Source organism: Scylla paramamosain, chromosome 27 (assembly GCF_035594125.1).
Source record: "Scylla paramamosain isolate STU-SP2022 chromosome 27, ASM3559412v1, whole genome shotgun sequence".
Classification (NCBI taxonomy): Eukaryota; Metazoa; Arthropoda; class Malacostraca; order Decapoda; family Portunidae; genus Scylla; species Scylla paramamosain.
Window position 1 is genome coordinate 15,664,409 of NC_087177.1, and position 10,000 is coordinate 15,674,408.

General features: G+C 37.6%; 1 protein-coding gene across 2 annotated transcripts in view; it reads left to right on the plus strand.

Moving 5' to 3' along the window:
• Positions 1-4,448: 4,448 nt before the first annotated feature.
• Positions 4,449-10,000, plus strand: part of LOC135114497 (cubilin-like) — a 32,403-nt gene continuing 26,851 nt past the window's right edge. For both annotated transcript variants that reach the window (XM_064030393.1, XM_064030394.1), the window contains exons 1-7: positions 4,449-4,623; positions 6,331-6,682; positions 6,908-7,014; positions 7,656-7,752; positions 8,340-8,492; positions 8,772-8,913; positions 9,596-9,717. In XM_064030393.1, the coding sequence (XP_063886463.1) occupies positions 4,555-4,623; positions 6,331-6,682; positions 6,908-7,014; positions 7,656-7,752; positions 8,340-8,492; positions 8,772-8,913; positions 9,596-9,717 (1,042 nt within the window). In that variant the 5' untranslated portion in view covers positions 4,449-4,554. The remainder of the gene's footprint in view (positions 4,624-6,330; positions 6,683-6,907; positions 7,015-7,655; positions 7,753-8,339; positions 8,493-8,771; positions 8,914-9,595; positions 9,718-10,000) is intronic.

Below are 10,000 nucleotides of genomic sequence, written 5' to 3' on the forward strand. Positions count from 1 at the left end.
GAAAGCGAGAAGATCACCAGTAGAGCGGCCTTGACGGAACCCATACTGGCGATCAGATAGAAGGTTGTGAAGTGATAGATGTTTAAGAATCTTCCTGTTGAGGATAGATTCAAAAACTTTAGATAAGCAGGAAATTAAAGCAATAGGACGGTAGTTTGAGGGATTAGAGCGGTCACCCTTTTTAGGAACAGGTTGAATGTAGGCAAACTTCCAGCAAGAAGGAAAGGTAGATGTTGACAGACAGAGCTGAAAGAGTTTGACTAGGCAAGGTGCAAGCACGGAGGCACAGTTTCGGAGAACAATAGGAGGGACCCCATCAGGTCCATAAGCCTTCTGAGGGTTTAGGCCAGCGAGGGCATGGAAAGCATCATTACGAAGAATTTTAATACGAGGCATGAAGTAGTCAGAGGGTGGAGGAGAGGGAGGAACAAGCCCAGAATCGTCCAAGGTAGAGTTTTTAGCAAAGGTTTGAGCAAAGAGTTCAGCTTTAGAAATAGATGTGATAGCAGTGGTGCCATCTGGTTGAAGTAGAGGAGGGAAAGAAGAAGAAGCAAAGTTATTGGAGATATTTTTGGCTAGATGCCAGAAATCACGAGGGGAGTTAGATCTTGAAAGTTTTTGACATTTTCTGTTAATGAAGGAGTTTTTGGCTAGTTGGAGAACAGACTTGGCATGGTTCCGGGCAGAAATATAAAGTGCATGAGATTCTGGTGAAGGAAGGCTTAAGTACCTTTTGTGGGCCACCTCTCTATCATGTATAGCACGAGAACAAGCTGTGTTAAACCAAGGTTTAGAAGGTTTAGGACGAGAAAAAGAGTGAGGAATGTACGCCTCCATGCCAGACACTATCACCTCTGTTATGCGCTCAGCACACAAAGACGGGTCTCTGACACGGAAGCAGTAGTCATTCCAAGGAAAATCAGCAAAATACCGCCTCAGGTCCCCCCAACTAGCAGAGGCAAAACGCCAGAGGCACCTTCGCTTAGGGGGATCCTGAGGAGGGATTGGAGTGATAGGACAAGATAAAGATATGAGATTGTGATCGGAGGAGCCCAACGGAGAAGAAAGGGTGACAGCATAAGCAGAAGGATTAGAGGTCAGGAAAAGGTCAAGGATGTTGGGCGTATCTCCAAGACGGTCAGGAATACGAGTAGGGTGTTGCACCAATTGCTCTAGGTCATGGAGGATAGCAAAGTTGTAGGCTAGTTCACCAGGATGGTCAGTGAAGGGAGAGGAAAGCCAAAGCTGGTGGTGAACATTGAAGTCTCCAAGAATGGAGATCTCTGCAAAAGGGAAGAGGGTCAGAATGTGCTCCACTTTGGAAGTTAAGTAGTCAAAGAATTTCTTATAGTCAGAGGAGTTAGGAGAGAGGTATACAGCACAGATAAATTTAGTATGAGAATGACTCTGTAGTCGTAGCCAGATGGTGGAAAACTTGGAAGATTCAAGAGCGTGGGCACGAGAGCAGGTTAAGTCATTGCGCACATAAACGCAGCATCCAGCTTTGGATCGAAAATGAGGATAGAGAAAGTAGGAGGGAACAGAAAAGGGGCTACTGTCAGTTGCCTCAGACACCTGAGTTTCAGTGAGGAAAAGAAGATGAGGTTTAGAAGAGGAGAGGTGGTGTTCTACAGATTGAAAATTAGATCTTAGACCGCGAATGTTGCAGAAGTTAATGAAGAAAAAGTTGAGGGGGGTGTCAAGACACTTAGGGTCGTCGACGGAAAGGCAGTCCGACCTGGGGACATTTATGGTCCCCTCCCCAGATGGGGACTCCGAGGCTGGTGTAGGAGTCGCCATGATTTTAAAATTTTTTGAGTGAAGGGTGTGTGTGTTATTAGGTGCTTGTAGTTTTGTGTGGAGGAAGAGAGTTGTCTTTAGTTGTCTATATGTATATCTGTCTTTCTATCAATCTATCTTTCTGTATGAGTCATCAGCAATAGTGTGTCGTAAGTAAGCGCAACAGAAGGCAAAGAATGATCTGCTTTTGTGATCACAATAATGAATACGTTGCGATTACCTTCATTGTATTACATTGTGTAATGTTCTGTAGGGCTCATTCAAGCGTGAAATTAGTTTACTTCGAGGAAGCAGAGTACTAATTCAGTTGGAAACACGCCCTGCACATCTACTATAAGAGCGGCGTGCAGCACAGGAGCACAATACAACGTTCCTCACACTGCCACCTCGTATTCACACACACACACACACACGCAAGGTCGTGGCATATTCCAGGAGCCGCCTTTGGATACACTCGCAACCCATAATCAAACTCTCGCAGACTCTCACCAACAAAGGAGCTGGACGGGCTATATTTTTGGCTTAGCGGGAGTTGAATATTCAGAAAACAAAGCCTGTCTAGGGAACTTATGTTTCCTGATCAGTGCAAAGATTTCTTCATCACCGTGAAATTTCATCCTTTGAAACTGAAATATTTCAGACTCGCACACTCGAAACTTTAATAACAAGAGGAAATTGCTTAGGTACGACTCGTCACAGAAGTGTTTCGTTATCATGAAATATGAAACTATCGAAAAATATGAAAATTGTTGGAAAATAATTACATAGTTGCTTTAATAAATACTACATCTATATCAATATCTGTTTATCCATTCTCTCTCTCTCTCTCTCTCTCTCTCTCTCTCTCTCTCTCTCTCTCTGTCTCTCTCTCTCTCTCTCTCTCTCTCTCTCTCTCTCTCTCTCTCTCTCTCTCTCTTTCTAACAAGAAATAACGGGTTCAAGCTTGAAAAATTTGTGTTTGAGAAAGAGACAGGAAGAAATTGGTACTCAAATAGAGTAGATGAATGGAACAGACTCAGTAATCAAGTTGTTAGTGCTAAGACATTAGGGAGCTTTAAGAGAAGATTAGACGGGTTTATGGATGGGGATGATAGGTGGAAATAGGTAGGTATATTTCATACAGGGACTGCCACATGTAAGCCTGGTGGCTTCTTGCAGCTTCCCTTATTTTTCATGTTCTTATGTTCTCTCTCTCTCTCTCTCTCTCTCTCTCTCTCTCTCTCTCTCTCTCTCTCTCTCTCTCTGATATAAATAAATAAATAAATAGATAACTAACTAACTAACTAACTAACTAACTAAATATATATATATATATATATATATATATATATATATATATATATATATATATATATATATATATATATATATATATATATATATATATATATATATATATATATATATATATATATATATATATATATATATATATATATATATATATATATATATATATATATATATATATATATATATATATATATATATATATATATATATATATATATATATATATATATATATATATATATATATATATATATATATATATATATATATATATATATATATATATATATATATATATATATATATATATATATATATATATATATATATATATATATATATATATATATATATATATATATATATATATATATATATGCACACACACACACACACACACACACACACACACAGAGAGAGAGAGAGAGAGAGAGAGAGAGAGAGAGAGAGAGAGAGAGAGAGAGAGAGAGAGAGAGATACATCATAGGTATAAATGCACTTTGAGGAAACGAAAAATTCTAATAGTAAAGACAGTACTACAAGAAATGTAAAAGAATAAAAAAAAAAAAAAAAAGTGAAGCAAAGAACCATTTTGAACATATTGGAAAGTCTACTTCATGGTTTAAAAGACTTTCATTTATAGGGTCATTCACCATCATACATTAACATGCACATTTCACGTCTGAAAACACAGCGTGGCCGACAAGATGATTGTTTTCAGAAGATGAAGTGCTGAACACTGAATAAGTAATTCTTCATGTGGATCAACCTAACGTGAAGGCAGCGAGCAGAGGTAAAACTAGATACTCACATGCGATTAGCGTTATTAGTTAGTCAGGGAAATAGCTCATAAAGTTGCCAGTGGAAAGAGCAACTGTAATTCCCTTTGACTTATTTGATTAAGGAAAATAATTGCAATGCGCATGCATGTCAATTCAAAAGTTGGATTCATGATAACATAACACGAGATTAAATTTTATGTGCGAAAGGGAATACCAGATGTGAGCATATGTATGTATGTGCATGGAAGGTTTTGTGTGTGTGTGTGTGTGTGTGTGTGTGTGTGTGTGTGTGTGTGTGTGTGTGTGTGTGTGTGTGTGTGTGTGTGCATTGCGGCCACACAACGGACCATGAAGGAAAACCAACAAAACTAATAAAACTCATCCCGGAAGCTGTGTGATCTTTCGCCACTTGATTCCTGTCACCATTACGTGATGTCACCCGGTAAATGAGATAATTAATAAACTGGCCAGTGGGGAGCTGAACACCTGCCTTCCGGAAATGTCGACTTCATATAAAAGCTTCCCCCTGCTCTGCCACTCCCGTCAGGCACACGTATTGCTCTCGAGGGGAAAGCGAGGGACGGGCGAGGCACAGGATCACCGCTAGGGTCTTTTGATCTCTGGGAAAGGAAAAAGACAGTTTCTTATATCGCTTTGAGGTTTGTGTGGCTAAGTGAGGATGACAGCAGCGAGAAAGGCGACGCTACGGCTGCTGCTGACGTGGCTGGCAGTTGTGGCAGTTTCGCAGGTAATGTCACGCAACCCTTTCCCACCTGTATCATCTAAACATTATCATATTCATGTCCAGATTCCCTTGAAGTGGTCATTGTTTTAGGACGTACGTTTAATAAGGACACTAACTCCTTAACTTTACCCAATTAATGCAGCGTTCAAAACAACAATAAATAACAATGAAATTCTAAGTGAATGATGATGAGATAAGATTTCGTCGAAACTACGCATCACTTGTGGACGGTGATGACATTGCTAAACGGATATTTACTTTACTGTTTATTTATTTTTTGTAGATTTTTCCACCACCCTGCACACACACACGGAAACAGTGATTAGTTTTCTTTGAGCACCAAATTATTAACTTGCAAGTGTACTGAAGCCTTTACACGAATGCCTAGATCTTTACACGGTTTGTTTAAGCCATCATGTAATTAACACCAATCAATATATGATGGTGCTTTATACAATAAGTACTTTACGCATATAGCCAGTAATGTTGAATGTTTCATACTGAGAGGAACACTTGCACAGGAACTCAGCAGTATCGTGCTTCTATGTTGCATGATCTTTTTGCGTCCCTAATTATCTAGGAGCTACTTATGGGTTCAAGAGAATTCAGTGTGTTTTACAAACTTGATTTAATCAACCTTTTAACTGCCACTTGGTACACCATTCCTTAAATAGTAATGACTCAGACATATTTACTGGTTCTGTTCTACAGCAGCCTCCAGTCTTTAAACTGGGTAGAAACTACAACATCTGTTCTTTTCAGTCCCCTTCTTTCTTATAGATGTTTACAAATATTGCATGCATTACTTCTGGTGTTGTTAATAATTGTTCCGTATCGCTTTAAAAGAGTTGATATTATTTAAATATATTTACAACTTACGCGATTATATGCGACTTCCAACTGTTATGCACAATATCCTTTACACAGTAATAAAAGTTATATAATATTGATTAGTCTCTCTTCAGATCATGCACATTTAATATCTCGAAACACTTCAGTAGTACATTTCCAACTTGTTTCTCATCACACAATTAATTTCAGTAACAGAACATACGCTTCACATACCCGATCCTCTTTTTTTCAAAATATAACCTTAACATTTTACTCTTGGACAGCATTACTACTGTTAGGCTTTACTTATAAGAACCGTGACGGACGGCTTTCCTATCTTGACCCTCTCAGGTCTGGCACCTTTGTCCAGCTTCTCTTTCTCTCTCTCTGTTTCCGCTTTCACACCACATAATATATCTTATGCTAAAGTGACTTTTTTTTTGTCCCAACAAGGCTTTCATTCTCATTAGATTTATTGGTTACGACAAAAGTGTATGCACTGGAGAGAGAGAGAGAGAGAGAGAGAGAGAGAGAGAGAGAGAGAGAGAGAGAGAGAGAGAGAGAGAGAGAGAGAGAGAGAGTATATATATATATATATATATATATATATATATATATATATATATATATATATATATATATATATATATATATATATATATATATATATATATATATATATATATATATATATATATATATATATATATATATATATATATATATATATATATATATATATATATATATATATATATATATATATATATATATATATATATATATATATATATATATATATATATATATATATATATATACAGATGGCAAACTAGTCTTAATTTTCTATAATAAACCTCTACCATTGTGTCCTTACAGGCCGATCAAGTTGAGGTGCTGAAAGATGGTGCTCTGCTACAGTGGTACACCGGCCTGGCCAGCACTCTGTACCATGCCCAGAAGCAGCTGGCTGCAGCGGGGAATGTTCAGACCAATGCTCAAACTGATACCCAAATCGATGCACAAGCTGATATTCAGACCAATGTTCAGACTGATGCTCACACTGAAGCTGAGGCCGATGGTGGCGATTCCTCCACTGACACCAACACGAATTACGAGTACAACAAGAGCGAGGCACTGGAAAAGAGCCACGCAGCTCTTGAAACCACCGTAGCCTCTACAGTCACCTCGCAGTACAAAACCATCACAACCACCACGCCTCAAGCCCCAAGTGAGTGTGGCGGAGGCTGATTGCATGACATCGCACACGAAGAACACTATCAAAAACCTGTTAACCTATAAAGGAGTATCTGCTAAGCTATAATTCTTTTCTCCTCGTAAATTACGTTTGGAAAAAAACAGAATACAGATAAGAGATTGAGGAAGAGTATTAATGATCAATGGCATTGAAGAGGGACGGTACCTGGCTTGTAATGACACATTTGGGTGTTGACAGACTGCGGCGCCGTGGTGGATGGCTCTTTAGCTGGTGCTGGCGTGCTCACCTCCCCAGGCTATCCTGACCAGTACGAGCAGGGGCTGTACTGCGTGTGGACCATCGTGGTAAGTAAAAAAAAAAAAAAAAAGTTCACTGTTGGTTTAGTATTCATTGTGAAATGAACACGAAAAGGAAAGCATTACTCCTGCGCAACACAAGCCAGTCTCCTCCACAGACACGTTTTCTGTGGTGGTCTGGTGCTTTCTCCGTTTTCTGTCACCATTTTCTCTTGGTAACGATGTTATATTGAGAACATTGTCAAGATGAACACTATATATTCTGTAAAATATTTTGCTTTTCCTTATTGTGAAAAAAAAGGGTGGTCTATGTGGACCACTGTGGTGAGTAAAACTAAAGGTAAACCGTTGACTTTATTTACATTTTGAAGTGAACGTTATCAGATGAATTTCAGTCTAATTTAGTGCCATATATTTACTGCAAAGAAAATTGTTTCTTTGGTGTGTATATATATATATATATATATATATATATATATATATATATATATATATATATATATATATATATATATATATATATATATATATATATATATATATATATATATATATATATATATATATATATATATATATATATATATATATATATATATATATATATATATATATATATATATATATGACAAAAATAGTGACAAAATGTTATAAAACCACTTTTGATTAAAACTCCAAATGTCATTCAGGGAGGGAAGGGCAAGCGTGTGCGGCTGCTGTTTGAGGACTTTGAGGTGACTAAGACACCCTCGTGCAGCGGCGACTACCTGCGGGTGTCTGTCACAGGTGAGTGCTGGCAGGTGTTTACAGGCGGCCTAGCATCTCACATTACACGCTATTAACCTGGGGTGTGGGAAGGAGTGTCTCCACGACTCAATGTAGGATCTTGGTGCCTTTCCACCTCCTCCTCCTTGCGTAATGCTAAGGGAATGAAAATATCTAAAGATTTAAGTAATCAAGGTAAAAAATACTCATGACTGATGTATTTCTCACTGTGACTCGATTCCTTCGCCAATAATATATCCCCTGCCCAACTTCTCTCTTCGTTATCCATCGCTCATCCCCTGGCTTATCACCTGATTTTGAATGTAACTATATTTTTCAACGTCAGTTGTTTTTTTTTAGTTTATATATGTATATATATATATATATATATATATATATATATATATATATATATATATATATATATATATATATATATATATATATATATATATATATATATATATATATATATATATATATATATATATATATATATATATATATATATATATATATATATATATATATATATATATATATATATATATATATATCATCCAGTTATTAAGGTACAATTTAAATCAGTTCTCCTCTCCTTTCCGCAGGCTCTTCCAACGACACCCACGCCATCTCCCTTTGTGGCACTGATGTTCCTGGCGAGTACCTGAGCGACCAGGACATCATCTACCTTGAATTCCGCTCCACTCCTGACGGCGATACTTGCAGGGGATTCTCAGCCAGATACAGCGTGGAGGAAGGTAAGGGAGAGTTACATGATAAATAGCGAGACGTAGGTGATGTGGATGATGAAGGAACTGTTTGTGGGGTGAGTGTAGTATTTTATTGCTCCGTATGTGTATTGTTTAATAGAAGTAGATAGAGAGATAGATATAAGGGATGAGATAACATTAATTCACTACCTGACAATGAACACCACATATTCAGTCACACACACTAACACTTGCTCACGAAATGACCACAAGCATCGTAAAATCACTGAATGTTACTTCACTTGCGTTTAAACTTTTCGCCGCCAGTGGTCGTGACGTGTGGCCAAGAGGTGTCCTTCCTGGAATTCGACTTCGAGAATCCTGAGTATCCAGAGCAGATAGCCAACGACTCTAGCCACTGTCAGCTGACCGTCTCCCATGACTGTGAGGTGCCCATCTGTCAGGTCAGGTTAGTGATGCCCATGAAGCGCCTCCAGGTGGTAACTCGGCAGTGGATCTTGACATATAGGGAGGGTCATTCCTGATTAAAGTTCTCTTTTCAGTTCTTGTTATTTGGTTTTAGGTATTCATTGTTTATACGTATCATGTTGCAGTAAGTATTTGAGTATTTGTGATAGTAGTAGTAGTAGTAGTAGTAGTAGTAGTAGTAGTAGTAGTAGTAGTTGTAGTAATAACAGTAGTAATAGTAGTAGTAGTAGTAGTAGCAGTAGTAGTAGTAGTATCATCATCATCATCATCATTATTATCATCATCATCATCATCATCAGCAGCAGCAGCAGAAGAAGTAGTAGTAGCAGTAGTAGTAGTAGTAGTAGTAGTAGTAGTAGTAGTAGTAGTAGTAATACTAGCAGTAGTTCATGTTGTTGTTGTTGTTGTTGTTGTTGTTGTTGCTGTTGAGGGAAAAGAAGAAAAATATAGCAGCAGCAACAGTAGTAGTAGCAGTAGTAGTAGTAGTAGTAGTAGTAGTAGTAGAAGTAGTAGTACCAGCCAGTAGTATTAGTAGTAGTAGTAGTAGTAGTAGTAGTAGTAGTAGTAGTTGTAGTAGTTGTCGTTGTTGTTGTTGTAACGATCAGTATAACCACTGACACGTATGTAAGAACGAGCTTGCTGAGTTTCCCATAACGTTTCAGATTGGATTTCATAGAGATGGAGCTTCAACCGCCCGTGTACGGCAACTGTGACAACGACGAGTTTATGGTGCGAGCCAACGAGCCTGTTCCCGTCCTTTGTGGCACCAACTCGGGCCAACACAGTGAGTACCCTTCCAACACTGTTCGTTTCTTTCATATTTTTTTTTTATTTGTCTTAAGTCTCTTAACTATTTGCAATACCTCAAAATACTGGTGAAGTAAACTTGTTTTACAGTCACATTTTATCATTTCCAAGTCATATTCATTTATGCCATCAATATTTGCTCATATATTCAAGTCAAGGTCAGATAGTAATATTTTAGACCTTGTAAATAGCATTTCATGAAAAATTAAAACAAAATTGTAACATTTAGTAGATTATGTAAAACTATTAGTAGTGTACAA